This window comes from Anguilla anguilla, chromosome 10 (assembly GCF_013347855.1).
Source record: "Anguilla anguilla isolate fAngAng1 chromosome 10, fAngAng1.pri, whole genome shotgun sequence".
NCBI lineage: Eukaryota > Metazoa > Chordata > Actinopteri > Anguilliformes > Anguillidae > Anguilla > Anguilla anguilla.
Window position 1 is genome coordinate 41,931,320 of NC_049210.1, and position 17,033 is coordinate 41,948,352.

General features: G+C 46.5%; 2 protein-coding genes across 2 annotated transcripts in view; one reads left to right on the forward strand and one right to left on the reverse strand.

Moving 5' to 3' along the window:
- Positions 1 to 5,573, forward strand: part of ghra (growth hormone receptor a) — a 45,800-nt gene extending 40,227 nt beyond the window's left edge. Inside the window, exon 9 of the mRNA XM_035380340.1 lies at positions 892 to 5,573. Within this exon, the coding sequence (XP_035236231.1) occupies positions 892 to 1,890 (999 nt within the window). The 3' untranslated portion in view covers positions 1,891 to 5,573. The remainder of the gene's footprint in view (positions 1 to 891) is intronic.
- A 4,610-nt stretch (positions 5,574 to 10,183) lies between these two features.
- selenop (selenoprotein P) lies at positions 10,184 to 15,944 on the reverse strand. Its single transcript, XM_035378487.1, has 5 exons — positions 15,801 to 15,944; positions 14,282 to 14,517; positions 13,325 to 13,537; positions 12,833 to 12,950; positions 10,184 to 12,519 (listed from the first exon to the last, which is right to left on the reverse strand). Exons 2-5 carry the CDS (start codon positions 14,488 to 14,490, stop codon positions 12,127 to 12,129), a joined length of 933 nt encoding a protein of 310 aa, XP_035234378.1. The 5' UTR covers positions 14,491 to 14,517; positions 15,801 to 15,944; the 3' UTR covers positions 10,184 to 12,126.
- Between the last annotated feature and the right edge of the window lie 1,089 nt (positions 15,945 to 17,033).

Consider the following 17,033-nt stretch of genomic DNA (forward strand, 5'->3'; position numbering starts at 1 on the left):
AACAGAGAGGAACTCTCTCCAGTTGTGGAGTATGTTGGTAACGGCTAACAGAAAACACACAGATTACAGCCGTTGGATACTTTATGGCTGCTTCTTGATGATTCGCATAAGGACCCCGGAAGTGTGACTGGAAAGTATCCACCAGTCACCGTGTTTCTTGTTCTTTCAGTTACCGCCAATGTACTCCGTTATTGGTCGGAGCACCTCTCTGGTTTCTATGACCACGGTGAGGTCACAGCTGTCTTATCCCTGCTAACGCCCGATCCGCCGCTAAGCCCAAAGCTGCGTCCTTGGAATTCCTGAACCAGGGAAGAGCCGTTTATAAACCGGCCTCTGGCACGGGTTCCGTGTCACGAACGGTCCGAGGAATGTTAAAGTTGTTGAGTCTTGCCGAACGGCCTTCTGTACGCTGTACTCGAAGAGCGGACAGCGAGACCGATGGGGCACGGGAAGGGGGGGGGCGATATGATCTGTAACGTCACGGTAACAGCTGCGAGAGTTCTGAGGTGCGAACTGTTCTGGTGCACGCATGCACAGACACGCTCATTAAACCCCCCCCCCCCCACACACACACACACACACACACACATCTCCCCTCCCTCCTTCAGACACCTTACTGTTCTACCCACCAGCTCCGCAGCAAACCGCAGACTCTTCAGTAACAGTAACAGCTAATAATCGTGATCATGACTGTAATCGTCATGTTGCTACGACTCGAAGTTCTGCTCATATTCTGAACACACGTGTTTACGCCCCAAAGAGCTGTACAGTGTAAAAACTAACAAATGAAACGTAATTCCAAAAAAGAAAAAAAAGACGCCTTTCCCCAAGCATGGGGGGCAAAAAAAAAGAAAATCAAATGATCTAACTCTCATGTAATTCCCCCCGCAGAAAGGAAAGCTGGAGGAGCTGAGCTCCATACTGAGCAGCCATCACATGTACCAGCCAGAGCCGTACCAGGAGGACGACTGGGTGGAGTTCATCGAGGTGGACGCGGGCGATCCGTGCGAGAAGGCGGGGGCGGATTCGGACACGCAGCGCCTGCTGGGCTCCGCCCCCGGACACCTGGGCTCCCCCCCCGGATTCCTGGGCTTCAAGGACGACGACTCGGGGCGCGCAAGCTGCTATGACCCCGAGATCCCGGACCCCGAAGTCCCCGAGCTGCCCGGTCCGGACCCCCTGGCCCTGCCCAAGCAGGGCCCGGGCCACGCCCACCTGACCCCGCCCAGTTCCGCCAGCCCCTCCCCCACCACCGTGGACCGCGCCCACCCGCTCATCCAGACCCAGCTGGGCACCCAGACCTGGGTCAACATGGACTTCTACGCCCAGGTGAGCGACGTCACGCCCTCGGGAGGGGTGGTGCTCTCGCCCGGCCAGCAGGGCGGCGCCCCTGAGAGGGCAGAGGAAGAGAAGAAGAAGAAGAAAGAGAAAAAAGGGGAAGAGGAGAAAGGGGGAGAAGAGAGAGAGAAGGAAGAAGAGAGGGAGAAATCGAAGAAGAAGAAGAAGGAGAATGAGGAGAAGTTCCAGCTGGTGGTGGTGGACCCTGAGGGCGGGGCCTATACCTCGGAGAGGGACGCCCAGCAAATCAGCTCCGAATTCCAACCCGGTCAGGGCTACACCGCCGCCCCGCCCCAGGCACCCGCCATCGGGGTCCCCACGGCGGGGTACCAGAGCCCCTATCTGCTAATCGAGGGCTCCCCCTGCCCCCCACTTCTCCCCCCTGTCTCAGACTATACTGTGGTTCAGGATGTTGACGCCCAGCACAGCCTCCTCCTCAACCCCACCCCTCCCGAACCCCAGATACCCCACCCCCCGACCCCTGCCAAACCTCTGCCACCCATGCCAGTGGGGTACCTGACCCCTGACCTGCTGGGCAACATCACCCCTTAATCACACCTGACCAGCCGCCCCGCCCCGCCCCATCAACCTTCTCCTTCGGGAACCCCAAGGATGGAGGGTCAAAGGGGGATTTACCAACGCAACACACAGACACGCTCTACCATTCACTGCTGGAAGCCAAAACTATACACAGACTGTATGAATGTGAGGCCGCAGTCCAGCAGCAGACAGCCAGAGGGCGCCAGAGAGTCTGGCATTAGAGTGGCAGTGAGGTCACCTCAAAGGACAAAGAAGGCTGTGTGGAACTTAGCCTCTGAGCGAGGAGGCCTGCAGACAGCTTTTTCACCTGCTACTCTACGTTTAATCCTTTTACACACACACACACACACAAGCACACACACGCACGCTGGCTTATGCTGACTGACATACACGTGCGCACACATGCACGCATATATACGCACACACACAAGCGCGCACACACACACAAAGGGAGATGACTCATGCACAATGTGGGGTGTAATTAATGCACCCTGGTGCGGGGGGCTACGACACAAGTGTTACTTAATGTTCATACTCGCATATATTTACTGAGTTCTCATATCCCGACTGCATAAAAGCTGTTTACAAACCCTAGTGGACATTATCTCTCAGCAAGGACATGGTTTCAAATTTTTTATTTTTATTTTTGTTTTGTTTTTTTTGTTTTTAAATGTGCGTAGAAAGTTGAACTGTGATTCAGTGTTCCGTGTTAAAACCCTTGCTGTTTCTGGGCTGAAACACCCCTTCCCAATATCAGCACTGTGAGAGACTGGTGTTTGCTGACAAGTGACGTTTGGTTCTAGAATCCTCCTGACAAACGGACGATCGCATCCGATTGGTTCCGACGTGTCACGTGTGAGGTGAGAAGAGGAAAAAGGAAAAAAAAAAAAACGTCCGGATTTCAAAACGTTTGAGTGAAGCCTCGTCCGGTAGTCTCCCTGTTTTCCCGCCAAGATTTTGAAATGTCCCCGGTTTGTTTTTGGGGCCTACAGGAATCCCGCCCAGACAGAACTGGTGAAGAGTGAAGAGCTTTAACCTGCTTTAACTGAAGGATCCTCTCTGTGATTTCCTGCAGTGAGAGCTTGTGTTTAACCCTGGACTAGTTCAGTCAGAGCGAACGCAAACATTTAACGCTATACCATTTTTCATACGCAAGACAAACTCCTCTACGTGGAAACTGTTGGCACCGTTAGAAGCCAAGGAAAGGGGTGTACAATCTGACGAATGAACATACAGCCGGTTGTTGTGCCAACGTTGCTTTTCTAAAATACTGTTGTTGTTGCCGTCTTATGTGCTTAATTGCCATGTTTATCAGGATTATGTTAATACATAAACCTGGTAGCAGTGTATCAGCTGTTTGTTTTCAAGCGCAAGTGGTCTGTCTTTCACCGTAATTAATTGAATGCAATCCAATCCAATGTGCACTATATCTTTGCGTGGGTGTCTTGAATAGCATCAAAAAAAAATCAATCGGTGAAAAGTATAATGTGTCTGTCCAGCAGACCGTCTTGGATGCCTTTTAGTTTCTGTCATTTAGTACTAATCAGTTTTGTTGTTGAGAAACTGCCTATCTGTGCCTATCTGTCGGACAGCATACTGTACGCATTACGTGCCATAATCTGCTCCACTCCTGGGATGTAACACAATTTCTCATTTACGGATGTGGGCAGTTGACATGCCCCGCCAAGTGACCTCGCAAAACGTGTGCCGTTACTACAATGCTGAGAACCTTTGTGTGTGTGTGTGTGTGTGTGTGTGTGTGGCGGCCATAGATTTCTGAAGCTTCAAGGTTTCTGCATTTAGTTTTTGCTTTTGGCTTAAGTTCGTGATTCTGCTTTCAGCAAAACATTTGCAATGATGCCAGCAGGCATGCGAGCGGGAGAATGCGGGATTCTGTTCTCGTGTCCCCAAGAGCTTCGACCTTTGACCTTTTTCCTCCTCTTGGTACGAATGCACGGAGCACACACAGACACAGACCACAATAGCTGGAGGAGGAAGACATTTTGTTTTTTCCACAAATAAACTGTGAAGCGGTCTGATTAAATCCAAACAAGTGATTGAATGTATTGGCTGCTTCTTCGCATACGGATTTGAAAATGCGCCGAGGTGAGGTGCAGTTTTCTTTTTTTTTGTTGTTGTTATTTTCAGTATTCATAAACTCTCACGACCTCTCGACACTGGAAGGGGCTTTTTCCTGTTCCGAGGCCTTTTTTCAGAACCTCGCCGACAGTGTTACCGCTCGTTTGAGTCTCTCGAAGGTAGCGCGTAAGGTTTACTGACCGCACATTTGCAGTCACCCTCCACACGTTCCCCTCCTCACCATTTCCGCGGGCGGGAGGCCTCTCCGCGCGCTCGTCCCGCTAGTTTCTCGTCGGATCGCTGCCGCCGAACGGCGCATGGGGGCGGGGCGGCGGGCGCGTCTCATTTCGACGGCTGCCGTTCCGAGGCCAGAGCGCCTTCTCTGCCTTCGGGTTTGTGGCCTCGTCGTCCGCGCCTGGCTCGCGGAAATGCTAAACTCGGCCTTTGGCCTCGGCGTGCGTCTTTCTCGTTCGCGCGCGGTGTGTTGTCTGCAAAAACTGCATCCTTCGACGGGTGGTGAATTTCAGACATCTACAAGTGTTGGCTTTGATCTTATCTCAGTCATCTTAAGTTTGGGTCTTTTTATAAAAGGGGGCGGGGGGGGGAGGGTCTAAAGGGTCAGTTAAGGACTTGCATATGGCCTTTTGATGTTCACATTCTCAGATTGTTTTTTTTCAATTATCTTTTTTTTTTTTTTGTTATCCCCATGCATTGTCTGCACATTTGCACAAGCTCTTGGGGTAGCACTAGAAGTTAGTGGCCTGGGACTTCTGAACTTCTGAGACTGAAAGACTTTTACAGCCAATTACAGCACAGTTTGCCTTAAACCTGTCGAGGAAGAGAAAAAGACAAAGATGACGAATGCTTGGTTTCTCAAAAAAAAAAAGACATTTTATTGTCGTTGTTGCTGCCAAGCATCTTTGGTTTGAGTTGTTTTCATACAGCAGCACCTGACTTCGTACACAAGCCTGTTATATAAGCTATTGTTGGTAATATGGATTTCAAAGTAATTCTGATTTTATTTTTTGGTTTGTTTTTGTTCTACATGGTTCATCCAGGTTTATGTAGCCAATGATATCCACACACCGTATGTGTACAAGCTTGCTCTGCATCAAGCTTGGCCAAGAAGCAGACTATGCTCCCTTCTCCTGTTCATCTTTTGTCTTTCTTGTTCTTGTTTTCTTTTTCGGAAAAAAAAACTGCCTTAAAAATGAATATAGAATCTCTGCTGCTTTTGAAAAAACCAGCATGTCAATGTCAAAAATTAAAATGTCTTAATATAACATGTCAGTGATGTAAGGTTATATAAGCATTTGTCATGTGGCCCCAGAAACTATACAATTTTTTTTTTTTTTTTTTTGCTGCTTTTAATTTTTTTTTATTTTACTCAGTTTTTTTATTTTTGTTTTTCTTGTTTTCAGAACATTTAAAAATGCATATATTATCTATGTGTATGAAGAAAAACAAATGGATCTTCATTATAGAAAAGCAAATTTTTATTTTAATATGCTAGAAAGAGTCCTTAATCCTGTTAATTGTTTATTGTTAAGTGTATTCTTGCTAGAATGTAAATGTAGCATGTTGGAAACTTTATATAAAAACGAACCGCAAAGAGATCTGCAGATGGGTACTCATTTACAATCAGCTGGTGTTCCTCTTTACAGATATCATGGCATATGTTTTAGTTTTTAGTGTGTAGGGGTGCAGCCAAAGAACAGGTTGGGGGGGTTGGGGGGGGGGGGGTGTACGCTTAGCACTGCAATTTTGGGGGTGGGGGGAGTGAGAAGAGGGGGCAAAAATCCAGAGGTCTGATTCAAATATAATTTACAATAATGTTTCATATTGTACTTGTTTGTGGATTTGAATTCATAAACACACACACACACGGTTCCTGATTTTTCTGCTCATTTCCATATAGGCTGATTAGTTTCCTTGAGTGTCTGATAGCCACCCCGTTCTTCCGTGAGGAGACAGTGTTGTTTTTTTGTTTTTTTTTCCAATCCAATCACGGACAGACATCTTACCCTCCCTGCGACAAAACCCCGTACCAAATGGACGCTGAGATTCACGGTAAGCTTTGCCCTGGGTTTCCTTCAGGAAAACTCGCTCGTCTCAATCTGCAGATGTGTTCTGCAGTGAAATACCGCCGTCGACCGCGTCGCCGTTTTTGTTTTTTGAGTTGAGGAAGGGGCAGCGGTTCCAGTCCTGCTGATTCATCTCCCCTCGCTTGTTTGCTGCGTGCACATTTCCAGCACACATCTGCTGTCCCACAGAAACATCTAAACCTGGCCCCAAAATAGCAGTGGGACTGCATAAACATACCGCGTTTAAATGCTGAACAACAACAACAAAAAAATTCTGACCACTATCTGGTGCTGCCATTTTAGTTTTCTCTGCTGATAAGTACTAAAGGTTTTAATCAGTGATCCAGATGACATCAGTCACTACTGCCCCCCCCCCCCCCCCACCCCACCCCCCCCCACCCACCCAGTATCACTGATGATTGGTCAGGAGAAGCTGCTGGTCGTTTGTGTACTACACATCCCCAGAAGTTGGGTATAGCTATCCCACATTAGAGTAGAAGGTTATGAGCAGCCTAGTCAGGCTAACAGTACCATGAGGTTATGAGCAGCTTGGTCAGGCTCACAGTGCTGTATGATTATGTACAGTCTGTACCTATACATAGGCCTACAAGCACAGACGTTTTAAAAAAAAAAAAAAAAAAAGATTTTTTGTGAGCCTACGCACGGCAATGTGAAAAACCTGGCACAAATGAAAAAAAGAATTATGCTGAAAAATGTGCTGACTTCGGCATGTCTGGGTATGGCACCCGGCCAACCTGCGTCTCCGGTGTCAGACCAAACGCTGCGGAGCCGGATGGGGCGCACCATGGAAACGCCGCTGGCCTCCTCGTGAGTGGGGCTGACGTACAGCTGAGGGCCAGAGAACGAAAATGAAGTGTTCCTACATCTCCGAGGGGTTTTTTGCCTCCTGCCCCCCCACCCCCACCCCCCATCAACCCACATCTCACACCACTTCTCACGGCGAATCCAAATACCAGAGCTGGTTACGTAAAATTCAAACGTAACCGTTTTCATAGCCCTCTGACGCATGCTTTTTCTTCAGGCTAACCGTTACCGAGGTCTACGGGGTTATTTTTTGTCTTCCTAATACGACTTTCCCTGCTGCTGCTTTTTGACCTGTGTGTTTAGATGAACATTTAAGATGCAATATTTCTATCGCCTGTTTTATAAAGGCCACAATAAAATAAATGTGGACCGCGCATTTTTCCGCCTACCTCTTAAAAACGTCACTCCTGCATTTAGGTCTACGTTTCCGTACACACAGGTACGTTAGCCTTTCGCCCTCTTGACCACAACACACATCATTTTAAAAAGGAGACACGGGCCAACTTGCTATTTGGGACCCACTCGGTGCATTAAGGCGGCTCTTTGAAAAGCCAACGTTTTTACAACAGGCTTTTTAAGCTCGAAAGCGTGGAGCAATTAAAACAATTTCCCAGCCTGGTGGGTGTTTGTTTATCTTTAAAGCATTCTCTTCCCATCCGTATTAGCCACACTAATTAAGTGATTGCCATTTTAAACACGCTATTTGTTTTCTCCCTCTCTCGACACAAATACTGTCACCTATTCCTGCTGATTAAACTCTATGATGGGTAATAAACAAAGTATTACGTAATTTGTTAAAAACAAAGAGGAATACGTACGGTGCGGGTGAGACGCAGCGGCAATTTGCAAATGTGTTGCGCGCCGAGAGAACCGGCCGTCCTTTCGCCCATTTCCACAGCGGGCTCGACACTTCTGAAAGAAGATCAGCCAATTAAACGGGCCTGTTTACTTAGCAACGCCACGAGAGCCTGATTGAATCAGGCGGGAAGGCGCTCGCTACCGGCTTCGCGGTAAGTGCAGGTAATTGGCCACCAGTTCCGCGCCTCAGACGCTCGGTTCGGTTAAGCCCCCCACCACCCGTACCCTCAAGTTGTTTACTGACCTTTTCATACGGCATTACGGCTGTGATTTGGTTAGTTTTGAGTGCTGAGAGATAGGAGAACAGAAGGATCTATTCACCTTGTCCAATAAAAGCTACTTAAGAGGAAAGGTGCTGGAGAGAGAAGAATGACATTTATTAAACCTAAGAAGACCGCTCTTGGGGAGAAAAAGATTTTAGCACCCATTCACATCTCACTGCAGTTTATTTTCGGTGTTAGACTCATTTGATCATAATTAGTCAGAAAATAGCTACATTATGAGATACATTTTTAATAGCTCTGCATTCTAGAGAAAATAAATCTTGCTTTGCTTTATACATCTGTGACCTTTGACCCTGGGCAAGCCTGTTGATTCATATATGCATCCTCAGCTGATTGTGACGATAAATTAGCTTATAGTCTCTGAGATGAGTGAGGGAGATGAGAGAGATCAATAAGAGCAATATCAGCAATTCCGGTTAACTAAGCAGATGGTAATATAATGGCCGCATGTATTAGCTTTGATTAAAAAATATAATAAAATTTATAATCAGATTTAATTTCTTGTTATTGATGTCAATTTTTGTATTCATTAAAATATAGGTTTAATGCAGGATTCTCTGCCTGGTTTCTTCTTAGCATCATTATTCACTGCAGATGAAAGAAACCTTGTTAGTGTATACTATCAATTTTTAATATTTTTTTAAACGTGTTGGAGGTTATTTCACATTTTAAAAGTTTTCCTCTGCTTTTTTTCTGAACTCTGTCCAAATTAAGTTCATGAGTTTAAAGAGTATTTCAACATTTACTTTTAAGTGCTAGTTCCAAGTTTAGGCCTATTACTGGTTCAAATTGGGCCAGTGTTCCTGGGGTTGGGATGACGTTGGCTAGGTTCACAGTAGGAAACAGCCGGGTGGCTGTTAACTGTAAAGTGTACGAGGTGTGTGTGTGTGTGTGTGTGTGTGTGCGTACGTGCGTGTGTGCATGTGTTTAACTGCAGAAGAGCAGTTGCCACATGTGTTCTGCAGACCAAACAGACGCGAACAAAAAAAGGAGCAAATGTTCTACCCATCAAATCAGATAAAACTGATTGAACCAGATTGAATTAATATAGGCCCCACACACACACACAGACACACACACTCATACACATACCACATTACATGGCCAAAGGCATCTGGACATCGCTTGTAATCAGTGAATTCGGCTCTTTAACCCACACCCATTGCTGGCGTTTATTAAATCGAGCACACAGCCATGCAGTCTCCATAGACAGCAGTAGAAAGGGTTCTGTCGAAGGGCTCAGTGACTTTCCACATGGCACCATCATTGGGTGCCACCTTTCCATCAAGTCAGTTTGTCAAATTTCTGCCCTGCAAGACCAGCCCCGGTCAGCTGTAAGTGTCGTTACAGTGAAGTGGACATCTAAGGGCAAAAACAGCTCAGACCTGAAAGTGGCAGGCCACACAAGCTCACAGAACGGGACTGCTGAGTGCTGAAGTGTGTAGCGGGAAAAAATTGCTTGTCCTTGGGTGCAACACTGGCTACCAAGTTCCAAACTTACTCTGAAAACAAGGTCAGCGCAAGAACTGTTCGTCGTGAGCTTCATAAATTTGGGTTCCATGGCTGAGCATGAACATGTCTATAAATCGTCAAGAAATATGAGATTCATTTTTTCCAGTTTGTTTCTATCGCCACCTAGTGGTTATGTGACACTTTGCAAATATTTCCCCGTATTGTGGGTTGAGCACGGTTGCTCGGATGTTCAAAATTAAAAACAAATCTCCTGTTTAAGAGCTCGAGTCACGCCATTTGTGACACAAGTTCATGTTGGGTGATTTTAAAAAAATCTGGACGCTTCGTCCAATTATTCACAGATTCAGTGTTTTTTGGCATAGGCCTACACTGGCCAATAACTGCAGTGCATTCATATAATAAAACCTAATTATATGATGTCAAATCATGAATAACATAGAACGTGAAACAACATCTCCGTGTGTATGAGAAGTGACATTTCAATATAAGTCGTTCATTGAAGGAGCTCATGTTGTAATGTAATTTTTCCCCCCTCACAAGAAAAACCAGAAATCTGAAATGTGGTGTTTTTGCGGTGTGTTTTTAGATGACCACGGCATCACCTGCTTTAGTTCACTATGCACGCGGGACATGATTCCACGGCATGCTGTATCGCTAATGATCCGCGATTTCGCTTCGAAATGAAACACAACGACAGATAGAGAATAGAACAGTCTGAACAAACTTTATTCAACATTCGTTGTCTTTCTCACTCACTAGGCTTCGAGCTCTTGGTCTTTTCTCGTAGCCATCTGCGTCGGCCAAACATTTTTCATACAAAGCATCGGGATCTCCAGGGCTTAGTTTTTCCCAGAGACCTTCATAAAGTATAAAAAAAATGTTCTCATTCGATAAAACACAACTACCCTGAAACACTTTCAATACCTTTTCTTACAAGGCCACCTCATTCTTTACCCATCCATGTTTACATTAATGAAATTGCACAAACAGTTAAAAAAATTTTTTTTTTCTTTGTTAGTTTCCAAACATACATCAGAAGTGCACAAAAAATCGTTTCATTCTGTGTAAGTGCATCTTGTGTCCCTCAAGCAAATTTATTTGTAATTTAACTGAAATTAGTTATATATCATTTTAAAGTGGTTATCTTGTGGTACTACATACAGATATGTAGACAGTCTGAAATTAACCCACTTTGTGAATATGTATAAAATCATATTATTATTATTATTATTATTATCTTAAGAGTGCTTGTTTAAGTGATTTGTTTTGGACGGTGTTATATAATTGTTATAATGCTGTTATGTCCTTGCTGAATATAGTAGGAAACTCAAGACTTCTGTTAGGATGTTAATCATATGCTGGAAAATAAAACAGAAACCCTGAAACACACACACACGCACACACACATACACACACAGAAACGGAATTTTCACGACCAAATTTCTCCTTGTTTTTTCTCCAGTGTTGGACATTCGCGCCAATTTCTTTTTCAAACTCAGGAGGAAACAGACATTACCGTATATGCATTTTTGTTTCAATTTTAAGGTATTTGCTCATTATGCCTAATGTTAATATTTACGTGTCGTCTTTTTTTAAACTCATTTTTAACTCGTTGCTATTTTTAACTCGATCGGTCGGCCTCCTTGCTCGTTTTCCCTCCGTCCCAACTCCGAAAATTGCACAACATCAGACAGGCGCCACTAGAGCGTAGTTTCCGCACCTGTCCTCATAAAAGCAAGGTGAGTTTTTTGGGGAAGGAGGGGAAGGTAGCAACACGACCAGACTGCACCTTTCAGAGATGAGGCAACTCCAATCCAAGCACAGGAGTGAGGGACCAGTTCTAGTTCTTATTCATCCACTGACGAAAACTTTTATTTTGGTACGCAAGGGGGCCTAAACAAGTAGCTTTTTCAGAGATTTAGATTGAATTGGTCCAATCAAGTTACCCTAATAAGTAATGCTATGCTGTTCACATAAAATAAGTATGCAACTTTACTAATTTGCCTCAGCGTGGAATTTGTTCTATACTCAGAGGCTGCCTGTGTGTAAACCTAGTCTTCTTTCATTACTTAGAATTTCTTTCCAAGTCAACACTACCGCCTCCTCCTGTTCAGATTGGATACTGGAGTTGCCTCAAACCTCTCCTTTTAATACTTGTTGGTAAAGATGGAAACTTCCTTCCAGGGCCCAGCGTCGCACGTCACACCGGCGGGTACTACCGCTATCGTTATTTTATTCACCTGGGCATGGTGTCTTAGCTCAATTAGCGCGTGGACGGCGACTGGCCTGCAGGGGGAGCTCTAGGGGGGTCGGTGCCACGGGACGGGCCCGCTTTACTGCCCCTGTCACCCTCAGGACTGGGACCCCTGGGGTCAGGCTCAAACGGACGGCTGCTGTCAGGCAGCGGGGGACGAGCGTCACTGTCAGGACTCTCTGATCTGGGCGTCGCCCGAGCGCCCCTGTCACTGTCAGGAGGCGGGCAGGGGCCCCTCGCAGCGTCAGAGTCCCGCGACCTCATTGGGCCCCTCGCCGCCGAACAGCTGCCGTCAGTGTCAGCATCAGCTGGAGGAGCGGGCGGGGCCGGCGGGCTCCCCCTGCCACTGTCAGCTGTACTGCACCTTTCACCTGCTCCCGCTACCTGCCTGTCAGGGCTGCTGGTGGGGCTCCGGCGCCCCCTGTTGGAGCACCTGGCCCAGGTCGCCGCCCGTCACCTGCTGGTCGAGGCCATGAGCGGCATGGACCTGTCCCTGCAAGTGGACGTGCTGCTGGGCGTGGCACTGGGTATGGAGGTGGGTGGGCTGCTGCAGACAGCCAGCCCCGTGGCCCCGCCTCTCTGCGCTACCATGGTGACCGTCATGGTTGTGTCGGTGGCCGTGACTGTGGTCGTGACCGTGACCATGACCGTGACCGTGACCGTGACTGTGCCCGTGACTGTGCCCATGCCCGTGGCCATGCCCGTGAGCCACCTCCCCTTCGGGAGGAGCGTCCGTCCCCTCTTCCTCCACCGTTCGGTTACAGGCTAGCTGCTGCTCTGCATTCTGTGGGCGAGAGGTAAAAACACAGGAATGTTTAACGAGGACAGACGAGTCAGTCCATCAGCCCTGGTCCTGCTGAGGCCTACTGGTAAAAAATGTATTGATTTAACTGATGGCGATTACAGTCTTTAGGCTCATCATTGAACCCGACGCTTCCAGGCTTGGTCTTGAGCATTCTGAGGTCTCTTACATGCAAAATGGCCTCCTACCACGGCAGAACTGTTTCATCTGTTTTAACTGCCATTTACAGTGCATTTACCCTGAGGATCGTCCATATTTGGCATAAACCATTCACATACATCATTATTATTATTACCTCATATTCACAGCTTCCACACACATTCTTGCAGTATGTGTCTCTGATGGCCAATTCCACGTAGGGTGTGGACAGCATGGAGTAGGGGAGGGCGATGTGGTAGGTGAGACGACCACACCTGACAGGCACAGGAAGAGGAAACAGAACCGTAGTTACCATAATGTGTCTGTGTCCATGGTGCAGGATATTCCATTTTTTATCCGTCTAATGCAGTAAATACAGCAGGCCACGGGCCACCAGCAGACCCTGCGGCATCCCAGGACCATGGTTGGCCACCCCTGGTTTATGCCAATTAATGAGATTTTTTTTAAATGGCCACAATGTTCAATGAGGATTTTTCAGTCCATGACCTGACAGCATTGACCCCCCCCAACTCTGCTTCACATGAGACGATCACGCGTGCGTGATCATACATGGCTCGCGACTCCTGTAGCGAAAACTCCCCCGCGAGTGCAGCTGTGTGTGAAGGGGGCAGAGTGAGGCAGAACTCACCGATCATAGATCAGGAAGTCGTCCTTCTCCCCAGACAGGGCCTGCCAGACGTCGGGCTGGCCGGGGGGCTGCTGGTACAGCGCGATGCTCTCGGACACCTTCCGCCTCAGCAGCGGGTGCAGGCGCTGCGACGCCTCCCCCTGGTGGTTGACCACCATGTAGGTCACGTTCGTCAGACCCTGCTTCTCCAGTTTCAGGCGCAGGTTATCCATTCTGGATAGGGGGAGGGGAAAACACATGATGTCATCAGTCATTTTTCAGCCCAGGCAAACACTGCCTGTGTTATCACAGTGTTATCACGATACGCTACTTATTTCTGTCACTGTTGTTATCTTGCCCTTTTCTTAACACAACTGGTCTCAAATGACCCTTTAGTCTTTGCCTTTTGTTTCACTGCTGTTTATTTAGCTTTTTCAGTGTTAGTGTTACAGGGACTTTGTCCTTGGTGCAGCTGACATAAGCCTGGTGCTTTGTCTAGCAGTAGATAGCCTCTACCCATGTGTGGGTGAACTCCATTCCAAATTCAGCACTGAAATGCACTGAAACTGAATTAAGGAGCGCCCGTAAATGTTCAATGGTAATTTTTCAGTTCAGCAAATTTCAATTAGTGTTCTGAATTGGCTGACCTGAAATGGAACTGACTTTACCCCTGGCCTCTAAACTCATGACAGTGTATGTTTAGGACTGAACTCTTGATTGGTCCATAATCCTGAGCAGAGCATTGAACTGGAAATGTGCCAACAACGGTGGTCTAGCGCAACTTCACTATAGGTGCAGAAATACTGGAGCAGTAACTTAAACATAAAAAAGAAGTATTATAGGTCTGGATGTACAATAAAACGTATATTCCTTCCTTTTTTTACACCAAGCAGGGCTAGAATTCTAGTACTTCTGGGTACTGAACAGTTCACAACGCAAACATGGGTAATGCGGTGTTCGCAATCGTTACGACCGTACCTGGATGCCTGCACCAAACATAACAATCAGCTGGCCTGTAGGAGGGCCACCACCGTCACCTGACCCAGCGCCTCCTTCATGGGCTCCGACTCCCCGATGCTCCAGGGTGGGGCCGGCTTGCAGCGGCTGCCCCCGCCCCCTTCCTCCACCTCTGCCCCGCCCCCGGGCAGCAGGCAGAGGGCCAGGACCAATCCTAGCCCCCCCCTCATGGCTCCGGGTCTGCAGGCTCCGCCCACCTGCACACAGAGGTAAGTGGGCAGACATGAACAGCCGAGAACCGAGAGGACAGATGGAGGACATCCGTTCGGTCCCCCTAAAATGACCACACAGTGCCTGGGCACCCCCACCTTAAAATAACGGTTGCAATGCATTGGTTGCTTAACACACCAGTACATAACCGTGATGACTCTACTTGATGCAGAGGAGTATTTATTTGAATTTGAGTACTCGTACTAGAGTGCAATAGACTCAAGAGAGGCCGTTAGCACAGAGGTACTGCAATGGAAATCAATTCTACACTACACATTACTGCCCCTTAAAGTAATGCTGAATAAGTTCAGTATTCAACACAATTTAAGATTCATGAGCTGTTGAATTCACTTTCCTAGGGCTTGGATAAATTAACCGAGCACGTAATTATTCTTGAGACCCTGTTCCAGTGTTTGCTTAAAGAGCACAAATATGTTCAACGCGCACGCTAAATATAAGTTTAGCTGATGAGTTGTTGTTGTTTTTTTTGGGGGGGGGACCTCACCTCACAGCTGGAACTTCCTCTCTCAAAAGGTCCTGCAAGTGATTGACCTTTTAATTTGTGTCAATTCAGGATCAGTATTTAATCATCGGCTCAATCACTAAGATGCATAATTATGAGGTAGTTGATATGGAAACGAGCGCTTAGCAGGCTCCTGAAACGGAAGTGCGGGTGTGGGTGTGCGGTGGGGGCGGGGGAGTCTGTTTTTCTGACAGCACGCTCTCTTGCAGTGTTTGGCAGGGTAAACACATGCCTGGGCTTGCAAACGTGAGAAAAAGTTTTTTCAAAATAGCATGTACGGTAACGTATGGAACATGGGGTTCGTGGTGTCAATTACACTGGGCGTTTTGGGACTCGCAGTGTTTCTTCAGTTTTTTGCATGCATTTCTAATAATTCGTTTAATAATAACTGAATGATTACTACAAGTCCAGCTACATGGAAACATGGCGAATAAGGAATCTGCATAAACAGACATGCTCAAAGACAAAATTCAATATCTTTTTTTATCTTGTAAGTTTTTAATTTTGGAGTGAGGTTATTTAAAAAAAAATTTTTTATAATGCACTGTGTTTTTAAATGCATTGTGAAGCGGTCACATCAGATCAGATAACGTTTTAGGTTTGTATTGTCTGGAGTGATTGCAAGAAATCAGAGACGAAGACGGAGCATGAAAGCAAGAAATCAAATACTGCGCGTAGACGAATCGTTTTTTTTCCGCCTTGCACATAAATTAGTAAACAAAAATAATTGCGCAGGCAAATACTCACAGTCTGGTTAAACACGCGCTATTTCTCCTTTTTCAGCTCGCTTAAAGTTCTGTCCAGCCGCGTCTCCAGTCGAAAAACACCCAACCCCGACAGCTTCCTCCCTTTTATACTCCTCTTGTTTGCTCGCCTGAAATGGGGCAAAGTTCAAAAACGTCCGTGTTCTTTGGAGAACTTCAATATGACATTCCTTCGCCTTGAGGATGGGCTGAGCTCCGCTCATTTTTCATGAACATGTTTCTTTAGCTTTTTACAGAGAGACAGGGAGCTTGACTTTATGAGAACACTAACTTTTCTGCGGATTAAACAAGTGTATCTTTGCATGCTATCTGCTCTTAATGTGGCCCAGTAGTTTGGCAGAAAGTCAGCAGTGGAAGGTCACATTTTTCCTTTACATTTTTCACTGTAGTTCATAAGTTAGTTTGTAAGTAACACAAAGAAACTGAATCAAAGCAAACAGTTACAATCTATTTAAAACAATGCAAATAGTGCATTACTAAATAACAAACTAAAGCAATACAAATTGTGACTATCTTGTAAAAATGTATGAATGAATGTTGGCATGCATGCATGTATTCATGCATAAATGGCCTCAAATTGTAGTTTCAACCTACAAAAGCTATTTAATGCGTACATACAATAGGTATCATATGCGTGTAGGATTATATGCATTACAAAAGCTTTCAGGTGGAAAAAGTATAAATGGTCAGGGGATCTGGAGTCAGTGACTGCCACATGACCATCCGGCCCGATGACTGTCTAAAACTGCAACTTTGCAAGTTTCCTTCTCGCAGGACGCATGCGACGCACGGCAGGCGATTGCAGATATACAGGCGTGAATTATTGACAGCTGCGGCGTGACGCAAGCGAGGATCGGGGCAGAGGTCGTGTCGCGGTGACACGGATGCCATGACCAAAGGTTTCATTCCGCCGGCAAGTTGTTAATGTTTGAACCCATGAAAGATCCCGTCGAATCATTACCCGCCGGGCTCCACAGTAACCCAGGAAACCGTGCCTCACGTCTCAGTCCACACACGACTCAGGCAAACAGGGCTAATGATGAACTAAAGGGGGGGGGGGGTGAGGCCCACAGATGTTTTTATCATGTTTTCAGAAACATTTTTATGCTCTGAGTTGTGATGTAACTTTCCCATGTAGTGGACTAATCCACTGTAAAAAAAAATAAAATCTCTGGATTGAAGACCACGAGGTGCACCTATTTGAAGCAGTCCCTCT